Source organism: Columba livia, chromosome 10 (assembly GCF_036013475.1).
Source record: "Columba livia isolate bColLiv1 breed racing homer chromosome 10, bColLiv1.pat.W.v2, whole genome shotgun sequence".
NCBI lineage: Eukaryota > Metazoa > Chordata > Aves > Columbiformes > Columbidae > Columba > Columba livia.
Window position 1 is genome coordinate 4,742,879 of NC_088611.1, and position 16,825 is coordinate 4,759,703.

The following is a 16,825-nucleotide window of genomic DNA, read 5'->3' on the forward strand; positions in this document are numbered from 1 at the left end:
TAGATGCTTCAAATAAAGCCGTGAATTTTTAACTTTGTGAAGAACAGCAGTGATAAATGATCTGCAAGGTACGTAGATTTGGAAAAAGCAAGAATAGAGAGAATGTCTAGAGAAGAGTCAGGTGTTTGCTCATAGTCTCTGAATGTTTTGACATGACCTATAATGTAATCAAGTACACAAATGCAAGTATTCCTCAAGTTTATTTAATTTATTTTGAATCCCAATAGCAAATATACACTAAATAGATACATAAAATACCCATTTTCTACAGTACTGTCAGTATTGAGAATTGTGTGTGCTGACCTGCATAAGAAATCAGGGCAGCCGAGTTCCAGCGATCTGCTTGCGTTCAGCAGGCTTAACGTACTTACTTTAATGAGGGATTCTTAACCCGTGTGATGTAAAAATATAAAAGAGGAAAAAAATAAATGAAAAACATGATTACAATGATAATAGATAAAATAAAATGTTTGTGCTGGCCTAAAGGGAGTTTAATAATCATTCCTATTAAGCTTGAAGCATATGATAAATCTTGAATCCTACTTTTTCATGTTCAAAGTGCATCAAATTATATTGATATCAAAACACCGGAGGATGTTTCCCTCTTAAAGTTGCAAGAAAAAGTACCAGAAACTTTAAACGTTTTTTTGCGTGTTAGTTCTTGATACAAAAACCGCCTTTATCTCACTTAATAGATTATCAAAACATATTCCAGTACGGAGACACAAGACCTTACAATCCCCTATCTTTTTATTGCCTCTTTGCTGGAAGTTGTTCTTGAAGTCTGATTTTATTTTTTTTGCAACTTTTCTTACACTTTTGGCAGAGGCAAAGGTCCTTACTGTGGAAATAGTCACTTCCACTTGCTTTTTAGAATTTATTTGAAAGGAAGAATTTGTCAAAACTATGTGATTTAAGTAAAGAATTAAACGTCTATAGTAGGAAACATCAAATACAGTTTCCAGTTGCACTTCCAAGAGTCCTTTCATAAAGGCTTTTGTTTAAATTATTCAAATGTAGCTTGAACATCGTCAAATAATACAACAGATCCTACTAACATGTTGTTTCTAATTAATTATCTCTGAAATAGTAAATACTTTGTAAACTGGTTAAATAGTGTAAAATTGCCATTTTTCTGCAAATTTCAAGTATTGTAGAACTGATTTGGAAAAGCTGCTTTTTGAAATGACCAACTTTGGTATCACTTGAGGAAATTTCCAAGTTGCACACTGTTTCTGGCTAAAATGCAACGGAAAGTTGAAGGCTCAACCTCCCAGTATTTTACAGGATTATTGAAGAGGCTTATGCCGCTGTATAATGCTTTCTTCTTTCTTCTTCCCGTTGGACAGAAATCATTCACTCCCAGCTTTGCAATATGATTTGAATGAAGGAAGACTACCTGCAGCAATAAGAAAAAATAAAATATAATAGTTAGTATATAAATGGGAAAAATATCTAAACATTCATTGACATATAGATAACTGAGGTTTGCTATAAGATCAGTTGGATACAGACCTTAATAGTAACAGGAATTAAAAATTTCCGTTAACTTTTTAAAAAATATCTCCCTCCTGAAACCATCTCTCCCACGAAAAGAAATTAGATGGCATTTTGTCAGTGAGTTGTCAGAATAATTTGACTCTGTTCGTATGGAACATTCTCCTAAAATGCAGATTTAGATTTTCTTACATTAAGAATTATAATGCAATATTATATTCTCCCATGATGCAAAATGTCAGTGATTTCATTAATTTTAAAAAGTATTCTCTAGAAAAGTTTGTATTAGATTTGTTGGTATGGTTATAGGAACAAGTCTAATGCTGTTGTAGCTTAAATTAATAAAAAGAATGGGCTTGTGATAGTAGAATTTAGAATTTGTTAAGTAAAATAATGTACCTTGATGACAGAATTCTTTTGTGTATCTAATTTAACATTACATTGTAAGTTCATATTTTAAATCTATTTATCTATCTGTCTCTCAAAAGACTTTAATTAGGAGTGAAATGAGAAACAGAAAGAAGTGAAGTTCAGAGGTAAAAGCTTTAGCCAAATAGCTTATGCTGCACTCTGTCATCTCTGCATTTCCTCATGTTTCCCCAAGCTTTGCTCTGCTCTGTATCCTAAGGTCGTCTTATAAGACATGATTTTAATTGCTACTCCAGATTTCAGGAATTAAACGTGTTTTAAAAGCATTTTATTGCAGAATTTATTGAGTTCAAAATAGTTTTAAAAATCTTATCACTTCAGTCGCATTATTTTCTTTGGATTTAGGGCTTTTCAGTGTGGAAATAGAGAAATTTCTACTCTAGCTTGCTAATATGGAAACGATAATAAATCTGTAACAAATGTTCTGATAACGTTTTCTGGGTGTAGCATGTTGTTGTCTTTTTTTTTTTTCTAAGAAGTGTTCGTGCGGTTCGATCTTGTCTGTTTCTTTGGGTATGTATATGATTTCAGGTTTTCCTAGTATGAGAGCCATCTCAGTTAATTATGCTTTTTAATTATGTCCTAATCAGTATGACAGTGTGAAAGTCAACCAACTCATAACCAGCAGAGCTTTCTATTAAATTTAATATATGACCTGCAGGTATTTCAGCTCGGGTAATCCAGGAGGAACTTTCTTGAGCTTATTTTTTTCAAGATGGATTTCACGTATACTTGGTATGTTGGCAAAACTCCCATTTTCCACATCTTTGATTTTATTATTCCCAAGGCCTAGCCTAGAAATAGAAAAAGGAACTTTTAATTACAGATTAATTGAGATTCACAACAGCACTTTTTTTTTTTTTTTTTAAAGATTCAAATACTCAAGAGTAGATATAGGGAAAAGAAGAAATGGGGAAAGATGATGCAATCTTACCTCTGATAGAAAACCAAAAAAAAACACAAAATTGCAAACAAACAAAAAACCCAAAACAAACAAATATTTTTTCTTCTTATTTTAATCTGAGTTTAAAGGGCAGCAGCCAGCATGATGAGAGCAATTGCCCAGTTTGCATGCAGTTTTTCTGCTTTTAGTGGCAAGAGGTAAAATGACGCATGTCAATAAATGTGCTTGTAACATAAATGATGCCCTTTTATCAAGTAGTCTGTCTACAAAGTATGCTCACAGTAATAAGATGTGGTGTTCTAATAAACAGCCAAAGACGAGCAAGTCTTGTGAAGAGGCAGTTATATATGTATATCTATAGCTTAGTCAAAAACTTTGTTTTTTAGAAATAAGCGGGACTACCATCTTTACTACTTTCACATTTTCCTTAATTGAGACCTTAGTTAGATTTTTTGCTGTAAGACTCCAGCTTAATTGAGGTATATTACTACTAGCACATTAAGAGATATTATATAAAAGCCACGCTATATTACACAACACCCAGGTGCCATGAGGTAGGAATTTATAATTATTACATTTTGTAATCAGATGCTGTTCTTAACATCCACTTCTGTTGTAAACTGTAGGCAGGAGATGTAATAACAAGGCTGGTGTTTGTTTTGGGTATGGTGGGGTTTTGTGGTTTGGTTTTTTTTCTTAGTTACAGCAATTCTTATTATATCGGACATCCTACCAGCTATGACCTTTAATCAAATAAAAATATTCTGCATAGGAATTTTACCTCTGAAGGTCTTTATACCGGTTAAAATCTTCAAGTTCAATTGCTGTGATCTTGTTGTCATCTAAGTGAAGTTCCAGTAGACTGGAGGGCAAATCTGATGAAAAAACAAATGCACAGTATGAGAAAAATAAGTCAACTTATTTTTCTTGGAATATTTATGATGTTCCAAACAGCTTCTTTCCTTCGTGTTTATGATTGGGTGAAGAATCTTGAGGTGTGGGTGAAGGGGGTGTCTGCATCAAATAAATGGGTGTTAGATACAGTTATGTTACTTAAAAAAAAAAAAAAATTGATTGTAAAGAGTAACTTTAAAAAAAATAAAGGAGTGCATATGCTAATGTTAAGATTTCAGGGTTCCAAAATTTGGCATAATTTTGCTAGCTTTCTTTATAATGGCTTTCATGTACTTTTGGTTGGCCTGTCGAAGATGTAAATTGTATGTTATGTGCAGTTATCTAACAGTTGGTATTCAAAATCCAGCTCCTGTGGAACCCGTGGCAGTTTTTTGTAGATCTGTGTTTTCTTCCACACTATGTAAGTTACACTGTTACAGCTCCTAAGGTGTGATCTGGGAGGAAAGCTTTCAGAATTCCCTGAGCACAATGAGATGTTTGGTACGCCCTTTCCCATACAAATACAGAATGTTTTCTGATGTGGTACCAAATAGTCCCAGTTTAGAACGGTCAGCGAATGGACCAGGAGGTGGAGAATCTGGTTTACAGTGTCCTTTCAGTGAGGGCAGGGGAAGACAGTTGCAAGTTAGAATTTCTATTTGCTGATCTTGCGTTCAGTTTTCCCGGCTCCTGTCTAGATGGCACCCTGACACCAAGCAAGACAAACCACATCTTTGTGTGACTGATCAGGCCTAGGGGAGCACGGCTACTGTTGCCGTTGATATTTGTTGTAGCGTTACAGTCCTGAAGGAAAGGGGGATGCTTTGCAGTCTGTCTGTGCCAGCTGGCATGCTTTGGTCTCTGCTTGGTTGGGCTTTTTTCCCATTTACATTCCAATTTAAATTTCTTTGGGGTGCTGCTTATGTTTGAATTACAATATGAAGAGGGATGACTACCCAGCTGTCCATTTTAGACTTTAGGTGCAGTTTGTAAGTCACATTTTTTTAACCATATTGTGCCATTACAGCATTTGCAGATATAAGGACCTACAAACTTCATTTCCATTTGTGTAGAAATGTATTCATCATGAAATTCTGCTTAAGATTTGTTTATGCATTTGACACCGCATATTGGACAACGTGCTATAAAATCTGAATCATTTTATATACATTTTTTTGTTCTAGGTGACAGGAGATGGTATTATGATGATGCTAGGAGAATGTAGAAGTGTGTGTTTGTATGTTGGGGAGTGTTATCATAGGCAGCCAGATAGCTTCTGATCTCAAAATTACCTGAACAATTGGGGTGACTTGGTTTTGTTTGTTGTTGGGGTTTTTTTTAGTGTTCCACAGACATGCTTTTGCATATGTGTCTGTCTACAAGAAGATTAAAAAATTGAATAAAACTCAAGCTATTTATCTGAATAGCTTGATCCAACATTTAGTTTCCCTGTAAATTAATGAATGATATAGCATTATGCTTTGTTTCCCCCCTTTTTTCTTAGCTAGTAGTTTTGAGCAGTTGAAAATAATGAGAATGTGTTTAAATACTACGTTGACCTACAGAAAATGCAGATAGAGTGTTGTACCGAGTTCCTTCATACTACTGCCTTGTGTGTGGAGGTCAGTGATTTATGAAGTTAGTGCTTTAATTTATTGCTACCTCCAAATCATAACTAAATTATTTTATATAAAGGAGTGATTTACTTTTGTAGTATATAATGTTGAATGTAATTATAATATTAACGTTTAATTTCACTTAGTAGAACCCCATCAAAAGATGTATAAACCACTGTATTGGGTTTTACGTTAAGGTGGTTATATTGCAGAACATATTTCAGCTCCAGAATCGCTTGAAACGTTGCAAATTGAAGGTAGACATTTGGGGGTTTCATTTTAAATGCATAAAGGAAGTGGGAGTTCTGTATCCCTTGTGACTCAGACCAAATATCAGGGGGGTTTATCCTCTCTTTGTAAGGATTTTTGGGAGGCTGATGTGGAAGATATGAAGTGACATCTTATTTTTTCCCATTGTTGCTCCTGAGAAGAGTCTCTGGATGACTGAGGAATGAGCGGCCTGTGCCTGGTGGGGAGGGGGCTGGAGAGTGAGCCTGTGCATACATGTGCTTCTCGTGTGTAGAATTGGATACTAGGTACAAGAAGAAAAATAAGTTAGGAGGTGGTTTGGTAGTAATCAATTAATGAATATTTTAGTAATCATATAGATGTTAAAGCATTTGATTTAGGAGTATACTGGTATAGGTAAAATAGAAAAGGTAAAACAAAGCATACCTTTAGGAATTGAAGTTAATTTAGCTTCTGCAATTCTTATATGATAGATGTTCACTCCTTCAAAAGCCCCTGGCTCTATTCCATCATTGTCAAGAGGATTTGCACTCATTTCTGTCCAAGGGGAAAAAAAAAGCGTAGGAATTTTGTGTGCATTAGACACAGCTGATTTAATTTTATTTATTACTTCTGATGTTCTAAGCATTAATTAATGTTTCGCTTTGATTGCCTATTCTGAGGGGGGAAAGTCACAGCTTTCAGAGAATGAAGGCCGTCTAACTTGGCTTGCAGGGTTACCAGAAACTTGATTTACGTAGCAACCTCACATAGAAATCACATTGTGAAAGGTCGTTTCCACATTGGGAAAAAGTTTGAATGAAAACTGTATATAGTATGTTAAATTTTTGATAAAGACATTTTCTTTTCTACTTAATTGGACTTACCTAAAACATGTAGAGACTTCATTCCTTTAAATACATCCTTGTGGATTTTCTTAACCTTATTAGCATGAATTCTGAGCTCTGCTAAAGTTTTTGGTAGATTTGTTGGAATCTCAGTTAGCTGGTTATGGGACAGATAGAGTCGTCGTAGCTTCTGCGTTGATTGAAAGGCTTTTGGATGGATCTTGGTTATTTTGTTGTTGTTCAAAGCCAGTGCCTATGAGATATAGGAAGAACAATACAAAGAAAATTTATTTATACAAGAATGTTATGATTATGAATGTTAAGTCATTAATTTGATATATAATTTAGCAATGAAGTATTTAAAATATCTTAATTTTCCATCATACCAAACTCTGGGCATTTTACTTGATTGTGAAAAGCTAAAAAGAACCTGAAAGCTGGAACATCAACTATGATAGAAGGTAGAGAAAAACTAGTCAGAGGTGACAAGGTGTTAATGGCGAGAATTAGCAAAATGGTACGTTTTTCTTCATATATTTTGTGGGATTGTATGGCAGTTGTATTCTTTTTTTATTGTTGTTGTTCCTTAACGCAGACACTTTCTCAAAACTCTGAATTTAATCTTTTATTTCAGCATAATGCTGCAAAATAGAAGTCAGGCATTTAATCTGCATTTCTTAAAAGGTAATGTCTGTATACAGCTGATATATGCACATGAATTTGTATCTTATTTGCGATAATTTTTCGGCTTCTTTGGTTTGTCTCTCTTGACTGTACAGTACACTAGTCCCTTTTTGGGACAGTTTTTTGTCCTTGGTTACTATGTGTTATCAGAGAACTTGTAATGAGTTACTACAAAATACAAGTGATTTGAAATTATTTTAATTGTCAAATCACATCTCTGCATTTCCGTATTTAGACTATTTTTGTTCTTTTTTAAAATTCTTTGGTCTCTTGGTAACTTGTTTGCTCTCTGGCATTGTGAAGAAAAAAAGCAGAGCAAAACAGAATTAATCCTTTTTTCTCCAGAAAAAATGGAGATAGCTTAAGGAAATAAACAGGAAATGCTCCTTCTTAATCCGAGTTGCCATCTGTGCCTTTGCTAAGCAGACCAGTACTCAAACAAGTTGTACAAAGTAAATTTTGCTTTCAGTGGAAATGCTGCTAGGCCTTGTCACAAATTAACTGATGAGAAAAATCAAAACAGCTCAGAGTCTTCAGTTATCACATAATTAAGTAGTGACTCTGATATATAGTGTGATGATTGCTGATGTGTTCCAGTGACTTTCTTGATCCTGGGAGGTTGGTTTCTATAAGATCTTTTACACTGAATACAAACAGCAGTTAGTATGTTTATCACGCACTTGCTTGTAAGACCGTTCTGTGCTCAGACATGAGACACTCAAGGGGAACTGGAAGCACTTCGTTGCAAACAAGGAATTATATGGTTCCTATTTTTTCTAAGCTACCTTAACCCCTAATAATTACCAAGTTCATTCATAAACACTTAGATCTGGTGAATTTTCAGTTCTTGCTCAGAAATCAAATATGAATGAAAAGGGTTTGGTTTATGTCAGTTTAATGTGTGTTTCGTGTGTTTCTAATGTGCAGTAGAATGTTGTTAATTTCGTATAACTTTTGGAACAGGCTTGTCATTTTTACAGTGAAAGTTTTAAATTGTCAGTATTAGTTGGTATTGGATCTAGAGTGACATTTTATGGAAATGAGTGTTCCTAAACAGATTTAATTACCTTTCCAGGCCTCTGAGACTTGCTATAGGAAGGGATTATTGTAAACAGCTAGGTTTATCAATTGCCGGTGTTGCTAATTTTAAAGCCTGTCTCTATGTGTATACTTAAGTGTGTACTAAAGCACCTGACTTTTTCGGTAGTTCAGTGCTGGTCTGTTTTCTTCTCAGGTCAGTTGGATTTGTAACATTAATTTCAGTGGTGTATGTGATAGCTGTATGCTGTGTGCTTTTGAAAATAGCCTCAAAAAGTATCATTCTAGTTCTTCTGTGAGCTTAAGTTCTTTCTGCTGTTTTACAGTTAAGCAGAGAAAAAAGGAACACTTGTCTTGAAGCCTTTAAAATGTAGGGAGTATTTCTGTGCATGCTAAGGACTGTATAAATCTTGAGGATCTTTTTGGCAAGATACATACGGTATGTTTTCTGAATGTTGTAGGAATTAGTGTAGTTTTTACAGGTCAAAGAAATTTGCTTTTTACTATGTGGGAGCAGTCAAATATGCAGGTGTTAGACTATTTTTTTATACTATTGGAGAAGAGAACTATTACTTGTATTATAAAGTATCAAAGTATTTCAGATCACTAAATAAGATTTTCAACTTGGAAAACAGCAAGCTTACATAAAGTGATGTGAGTCCTTGGAGATCTTTTTCCTTGACCTCTTTAATTTTGTTGTTTTGAAGGTCAATCATACGAGTATCTGGTGGAATGTAGCGTGGTATTGATGTCAAACCTATTCAAGTATGTGACATAAACAGAAACATTATATCTTTGTATGTAAGTCTGAAGAAATTAACTGCTAAACAACAAAACACAGTAAGGTTGTTGAGGATTGATTGGAAAGAAAATACAACCAGACATAAAGCAAAGGATAGAAGGGAATATTCTGTAATGAGAGGAACTAATTCTGTAAGAAATATGACGGAAGCATGTGGATAGTGTCAGGAGGAGTGTGGCCGCCCCTGCCCATGAACAGCGTGAGTGGGCTGCTGGTCGCAGGTTTCTCGCAGCTGTGACATGAGCAGCCTCAGCACACAGGTTGTTCCACAGGGAAACTCCTGGAGCAAGCGGGGCTGTGGTTCTGTGCTGGGGAACAGGGCTCTGCAGCGGCTTGAGGCGCTTAAGTGCTCCTTGCCCTATCCATTGTACTGGCACAATTGCTTGTACAGCCATACAGTTAACCTCAGGGCTGAGAAATGTATTCTTGGGAAAAGCAGGCAAAACATGCTCTTCCAGCTGCCAGTACTGAACTACCAGTTGTATAAATCCCCCAATCCAGTTTGTTGCTCAGTTACAAAGACTTCAGTTCATGCCATCTGAGATCCTGAATCAGCAGAAGAGACTAAAAGCGTATAGTAACTTTCTTTTGAGTGGAAATCCTGATGCATCAAACATTAAGTGCTGGTCCAGATTATTAACAATTACTCCATAATTAATAGGTTACAGTTATTTAAAGATTAAGTCTACTAATAGGGTTTTTTCTGTGTTTAAACTCAAGTAAAGGGATTTGCAATCTTTAAACCAGATGCAATAAATACAGCTTGCTATCAGCAAGTTTGTTCTGATTCCTTAATAATGATACATTTTTTAAAAAACCCAACAATTTATGTATTGACTGAATATTTCTAAGACGTGAAGAGTCTAGGATTAAGTTTAGGGTGGTGGCAGAGCTGTGAGGAGAACGAATGTCATTGTCACTGTGCTAGTAGCAGGAGCATAGTCATTTACTTACCTTAAAGCATGGCAAAACTTCAAAGAACGCTAATTCAAATTGACACAATTAATAGCGAATTCACATTTTGGGACTAGGATGTGTCTGCCATGGTGACAGCAGCAGATTTGCCTTTGGTTAAAATGGTACCAGTGATACTCACTTTAATGGCTGTTAAGCTGAGCACATTATTTGTACCCCATTTATGCTCTGGTGTTAAAGTTCCTTGTGGTTTATTTGTGGCCTCTTTTTCCTTATGTTTTCTTGTCACTTGACCTGTTGCTTTGGAGTTGTGAATGAAATACTTTAGTCATAGTCTTTTTTAAGAGGGGGCACTAAGAGCTTGTCTAATGCAAACAGAAAATACAGCAAACTTTTGTGCTTCTCTGTTTGGATATAACTTCATGGAAGTAAATGAAACAGGAGACAGCGTAATCTAAAATGTAAATATAAGCATTTTTGCATTCTATGGTTGTTCTCAGTGCATAAACTATTTGGTTAAATAGTTCCAAAGTTATTTGTTACATATTCTAAATGCTTTTCCATTCTATGCTGTTATCATAGAAGTCATTGCTAATGGGTAGTGGCTATAACAGTTTATTAATTTTCTAAACTGATGCACATAAACTGGGAAAACATTTATGTTGTAAAACGTGCTGGACACGATATGGTTTGCAAACCTAAATGAAAATATTTAAGATCCCTTTGAAAATGACGAGTATAGGAAAATGTGAATGTTCAGTTTATGGAACTGTAGAATTAATCTTTTAAAAGGCAACTCATCCAAAGGAGAGTCCAGTGGAGAACAGACACATGAGTTCGTTCTTACCTAGGTCAGAGCAATGGACAACTCTCACGTAGCACTGGCATCCAAAGGGGCATGTTGGGAATAGATCAAAAGGAGTTAGCGGGATCATTGGTTCAGTAGTTGGAAATAGAGAATTGTCATCGTCATCGTCATCATCTTCTTCTTCCATATCTTGGAGCATCATATTCTTTAGTGTAAAATATGAAGGACCAATGAGAGGTTTGGCAGAGCACAAAGCCAAGAAGAGGAGGAGTGTGTATTCTTTCATGTCGTCTTAATCAGGATAGCCAATCTTGAAGAAGAAAGTAAACAAACAAACCAAACCAAGAATGAGAGTCAATGTAACCTGAAAGTATCTGTCCTGTGTAATTGCAGATCCTTCAGTCTGGAAGACAGAAAGGTTTTGGATCAGTTAGGGTACCTTTAAAGCAGAAAAACGGTCAGCTACAATTATTTTTTTCCGATGTTACTGAGAAGAATGCACAAGTTATGAAGGACTTAGAAAGTAGATTTGTCTTTAGAAAAATATGGCAGATTCTGTCTCATTACAGGTCTTAATTCAATTTCATTCCGCTTCTCTGAGTTCTAATTTTACCAGATTTCTTTTAGTGACACCTGACTGGGAAAACCAGGAGTCCAGTCCTGCAATGTACTGTGTTACCTGAATAATGATCCACAGGTCAAAACCCTTAGGCATTTTCTACATACTCTGGTTTTATTCTAAAAATTATTTTATTGACCAAACACTCCTATAAAACTAGATGCCAGGTAAACCAGAGATAGTAAGAATTGCCACATGGTGTATTTCAACTGTGAGAAAAGACTGTAAATTCAGCCCTCAACTCCACATTGTTTCCCTCTGAAGCCCAAAGTCATTTGGATCCTCCAGCACAATGTGCAAACCAAGAGGGACTGCTGTAAATTTTATTATCCATATCCTGTTTATAAAAATGTTTCTATTTAGACTATTATAGATCTCTCTAGGGAAGTACTAAACAGATGTCGATTCTTGTTTGATCACCTAATTAAATGCTTGACAATCTGTTTATAGCTGAAAAATGTCTTTATGTAGACATTTTGTCATTGGCTCTCAACCACAGGAAAAAGAGTACAAGGGTGTCGACTTGTCATATTCAAAACTCTGAGGTTTTGTTTGTATTGCTTTTTTTTGTACAAGGTCATTTTGACGTTTCTCATATATGGTTCTGAACAGCATATAAATGCTGCATATTGCATACATTTCTACTATTCTAACTGTATGTGTTTCAGGGTATATTAAAAGAAAAAAGCCAACAGTATTGCAGTTACATAAAACCCACCCTTTTCTAAAGAATGCAGTGACTCCTTCCCCCCAAATATATGTCTGAGAACAGAAGCACAGTGTACTTGGTATCTTGCAGGTATGCAGCATATAACTACAAGCTTTAATATTTATTGTAATCTTACAGTTGCATGCTCATTTGTGTCGCGCTTGTGTCTTTTACTGGTTTCACAATCTCTTAAATGAATCTTCACATATATTTCTCCTGTATATTTTCATTTGTGTGCAAGATAGTTTTCTCTTTCAGTGTTCCTAGAAAGAATTTTATAGTTGTACTTGCAATCCTATACAATATGTTTTCTTGAGAGAGTCTTTGAATATAAACAGTGCTGGGAACAAGATGTGGAACCTACATTTGTTTGTTAGGAGTGAATTGTGGTCCTATCTGGCTATACACCTTTGGAACATTTGGCCCTTTCAATCTTGTAGTTCAGCTTCAGCAAAACAGTCAATATGTACTTTAATCATACCATTAATTAGGAGAGGAAGACTTTGAAACCTTTTGGACTTCTGAGTTCTCCTTGTTCTTGAACAAGGTTGGGTTTCACAGATGGGCGCTCTGGCTGGCCTTCTTCCCCTGGCTGCTTAGATATTAAGTGACAAAAGGCTCTGTGCTTTATTCAGAATCATTGTACGCTTTCTGCATGTAGAATATTAAGCATAGTAACACGTATCATGTCTCGGTACATCTAGTTTCTAATTCCCTGCTGACTTCATTTGTGATACGTACTGAATATATAGTTTTACTGTATTTGAAAGATAATCTTTCATTTATGTTCCTGAAATGCTATTCTGGATCTGGTGCTAGAGAGTTGTCTTATGAAACAATTTAAAAATCTGTTTCCACTCTTGCTCCCGTAGCAAATGGATTGCATATTTCCTTTCAAATATTAAAAAACTAATCATTATTTCAAACAATGAAAAGGTTGAGGCTCTGATTGGAATAATGGCCATTCTGAACTCTTGAAAAACGTGTTGTTCACAAACAATTCCAGAAAAGTAGCGTTCAATATGTCCTTGATGACATGTATTAGTCCTGTGAGTTAAATCTCTTGAAAACAAGTCCCTTTACAGAAGGAAGCCTGAGTTGTGTGGGAAAAGAGGAAAAGCCCTTGCTTCACCTTCCCATTTAACCATTAGGAAATCCTTATTGCTAATTCGCTTTCTAGTTAGGGGTGGTAACCAAGTCGGCTCCAGGTTTGTGTTGGCCAAAAAACTGCCAAAGAATGTATTCCAAAGAACTGGATTTTATGGAGGTTTTTTTTTTGTTTTCCCTTTTCCCTGGCTGAGGTTTTAAGTGTCCCAGTAAACTGATGTTGATAGGTCTCTCTAGAAATTCTCTGATTCTGCAGCTCATCTCAAAGAACTTAAACAAATTTCCTGCATGTTTAAGCTTCAAGAGTAAGAGAACTAAAAGAAAATGAAAGCCTAAAGTCTGAGTTCCTAGAGAACTTTCTGGATATACTTTAATTAATTTATCATGAGAATGTTGTGAAATAATTGTTTCAGAAAGGACAGTTCATGAATACAGCTGTGCTGATGTTCCACTGCTGCCCTCTGAGGCTGGTTCTGCTCCCTGTTCTTTGGGAGTTCCTGCACTTCTCTCATACAGGCTGTTCACTGAGCTGACTGAACTCACTAAACCAGCACAAAACTACTGTGAGCAAGAAAAAAACCGAAAACATTCTTTCTGGGCAAACAAACTGAATCATCAGAATATCAGAGCCAGGAGAAAGGAATGTGTGGGACAGCCTGGTTTAGGGGGTCAGAATGTTAAATGGAATGTTAAATGAGAGAAGGAGAAGAGGTGGGACAGCCATTCTTGACACAGGTGAATTGTTAGATGGGCTGAGGTGTCATCTTTACAGACTGGAACATTGAAGATGAGTATGAGAGAGTGCAGCGAATTGAAGGAGGGCTCACATACTTCCTCATTAGGCATGCTTTATAGCAATCCTGCTTCAGCACAAAAAGCTTCTGAATGGCACCTTTTCACTGGAACACCAGCCACCCAAAGTGAGTGTGTACACTTTACGTGTAGAGATACTGTAAAGCTGACTTCCTTTCCTGAAGTGTTTTACAGTCCTAAAATCACCGTACTAATTGTTTGGGACATACTTATCCTCACTACTGTTATGATCTTTACCAAAACACATATCAAAAACAGCATGTGGAAGATAGGAACTTCTTATGCTATTAGTTTAGGATAACACTTACCATTTATAACTAGTTAAATGCAGGTGATGTCACAGTATGGTAATATGATTAAAACCCTTTGGAGCTCGTGTGGGAAATTCCCATGTAAGTGTGCAATAGCTCTGAGACATGAAAACTCTGAACAGGAATTATGGGAAGAAAAACACTCTCTGTGAGGATGGAAATGATGTTGTTAGGGATGTGTGCAGAAACAACAACAAACAAAAGCAAAAAAGAGTAAGTGTGGATTCCTTGGCAGCTGCATGCTAGTCCCGCAGCATGTTGTCTTACCAGTGATGACACTGAAGGAGTTAATAGGTAAAGTTTTAAGACTTAAAAAGACTCTAAATTATGTTTAGAAATTGCTTCTGTTACCGGTGTATGAAGACAAATTTCCTATGACATTGTTTCTGAAAAGGAAATGTTTAAACAACACAGTGGTGGTCTTTGCAGAGGCAAATAAAAATCCTGTGTTCATTAATAACACAAATCTTTGCACTGTGCACAGATTTTGTCCAAAGAAAGGCAAGACCATAGCTGTTTTGAAAGCTATATTTAAAAATAGTTCTTGTTCTATTAGTCATTGTCCCATTCCAGAAATAAAAGGAGTTTATGTTTAACTCTTTGTCCACTCTGCTAATTTACTTAAACAGGAGGAAATTTTTTGGCTGGTAAGTTTACTGAAGAAATGATTCTGTCTTGAGAAATAGTCCAATATTGAAGTTATGTAGCATAATAATGAATAGCATGTTTACAAAATAAGTTATGTTTAGAGAATATTTACTTTTTATGGAAAACTGCTTGACTCTTGTGTTACTGAATATGATCTATGAGCACATTTAGATTGTAGCTCATCTACAGTTCACTCATATGTTGTTTTGAATTACTTTGCTGGTATCTACTTAAAAACAAAACAGAAATTAAACTTCAGTACCAAATTACAGAAAATTAACACTGAGTTGTAACTATAAGAAGTGCTATAATTGTAGGATAGATTTTCATAGATTGTAATAGCAGAGGAAAAACTTTTCCTTGTCAATTGGTTAAGTCTTCCTGACAAGTCTTTAGTAGCTGAATAATTCACTGTAGCTTTTTTTGTTTTGCAGCTCAGATGTAAATACTGAATTATTTCAGCTGCAGAGTAGATTTTCAATTGTTCTATAAAAAAGTGGTACTTCTGACCCTAAAGTACCTGACATTATTAATCTGCACATAGTGACTGACAACCTGTTGCTTAAATCTTTATTGCTATTTATATAGAATAGACATTCAAACTGGACATACCTTGCAAGTTTGATATTTCTTCTGGAAGCACTGTGTTAATCCACCTGAGATCTTTATGTCCAGTTATTTCATATAAAAAAAAAAATAGAGAAAAAGGAAGTTAGGCTGAGTTCTCTGAAATGGAAAGTAAATATAAAGAAAAATTCCACTTCCAAACTTCTTGATCCTCCTGGCACCCTGGGTGATACCAGAGTAAAGTGCTGCTTCAGATTAGCCCATCTTAGTACTGAAGAATGATATTAAGACGACTTGTTGCCACTCATATGTTTTTCATCACTGCCTGTATTACAGCCAAAACTTCTGGCTTAACTCTAGACATCTAGTGGAAGACTTTGTAAAACCTGTAGTTTAATAACAGTTGACATCAGGCCATTGGAAGTACAGTGAGGTCCATTTCAGGTCATTCATGCTATGGAATCAGGCTTATACTTTAAAAAGCGCAACTTGAATAGAAGTATAAAAGCTTAGTCAGTGGCAGAGTAAACCAAAGTTGCCAAACTTTTCTGAAGTTATAAAATTAGGACTTTGTTGTGTAGTTATGTATGAATAGTACCTCTTGCTTTCTGTAGGCAGCTAGCTGGCTAGGGAAGATGGTTCAAGAATGTAAAATGTAGATCAGATTTTATTAGTCAATATAGTTTATTTCTTCTATGTATGAGGAATTAAGTATATCTTATATTTAAAATAGAGACAGTAGAAGTATTTGAGAATTTGCACTGAGTTATATTGTTCGTACTGACATGCACATCACAATATTTAGAAACTGGGTTATCCTTTATTTACCTTGAGCAGGCTGCCTGTTTATGTGCACTTCAGAAATGCAGGACAAATTGACTTTACCCAAAGTAAAAGTTTTGATATAACAGTTTGTGTCTTTACATTTGCAATACTTTTTGTCTATTCAGTTCCATACACATCTGACTTCATCTGTTCCTTAATTGGCTCCTTTTTCTGTTAAGAGTCTGATCTTGCTGCAGAAGAGTAGCCTGGCAATTATTATTTTTTTCTCTCTTTTTTTTTTTTCCTTTTTCTTTTTTTTTTTTTTAATATACATGTAATGTGGTGCTGTTTTCAAAATGACAGTTTAAGACGCATATTAGTTATTTCATCTACTGTTACTTTTTAAGGAAGGAGGCACTATGCCAAAAATTAAAGCTTTGGTGCTATCATATCAAACAAGATAAGGCTTGTGTTACCCGCTGCATTGTTTTTGCCTGTGTTCCAGTTCCAGTAGCACAGACGAATGATGAAAAAGATTCTCCCTATCACTTTTCTCAGGGAATGAAATTACAGTTTCAAAAGCAATCCCATTACCACACCATCTGAATGATGGTCTTAAAGTT

At 35.5% G+C, this 16,825-nt stretch overlaps 2 protein-coding genes across 3 annotated transcripts in view; one reads left to right on the forward strand and one right to left on the reverse strand.

The window, feature by feature from the left end:
• Window positions 1-16,825, forward strand: part of CENPP (centromere protein P) — a 136,322-nt gene that overhangs the window by 57,115 nt on the left and 62,382 nt on the right. The gene's annotated exons all lie outside the window — the stretch shown is intronic.
• ASPN (asporin) lies at window positions 194-15,778 on the reverse strand. Of its 2 annotated transcripts, none has more exons than XM_021296469.2 (8): window positions 15,483-15,778; window positions 10,703-11,066; window positions 8,783-8,895; window positions 6,456-6,669; window positions 6,016-6,126; window positions 3,612-3,705; window positions 2,582-2,720; window positions 194-1,399 (listed from the first exon to the last, which is right to left on the reverse strand). In XM_021296469.2, the coding sequence occupies exons 2-8, from the start codon at window positions 10,947-10,949 to the stop codon at window positions 1,202-1,204; spliced, it is 1,116 nt and encodes a 371-aa protein (XP_021152144.2). In that variant the 5' UTR covers window positions 10,950-11,066; window positions 15,483-15,778; the 3' UTR covers window positions 194-1,201. The 2 variants fall into 2 exon arrangements, with proteins under 2 accessions (XP_021152144.2, XP_005508936.2); XM_005508879.4 differs by having other exon boundaries at window positions 10,703-10,973; window positions 15,483-15,777.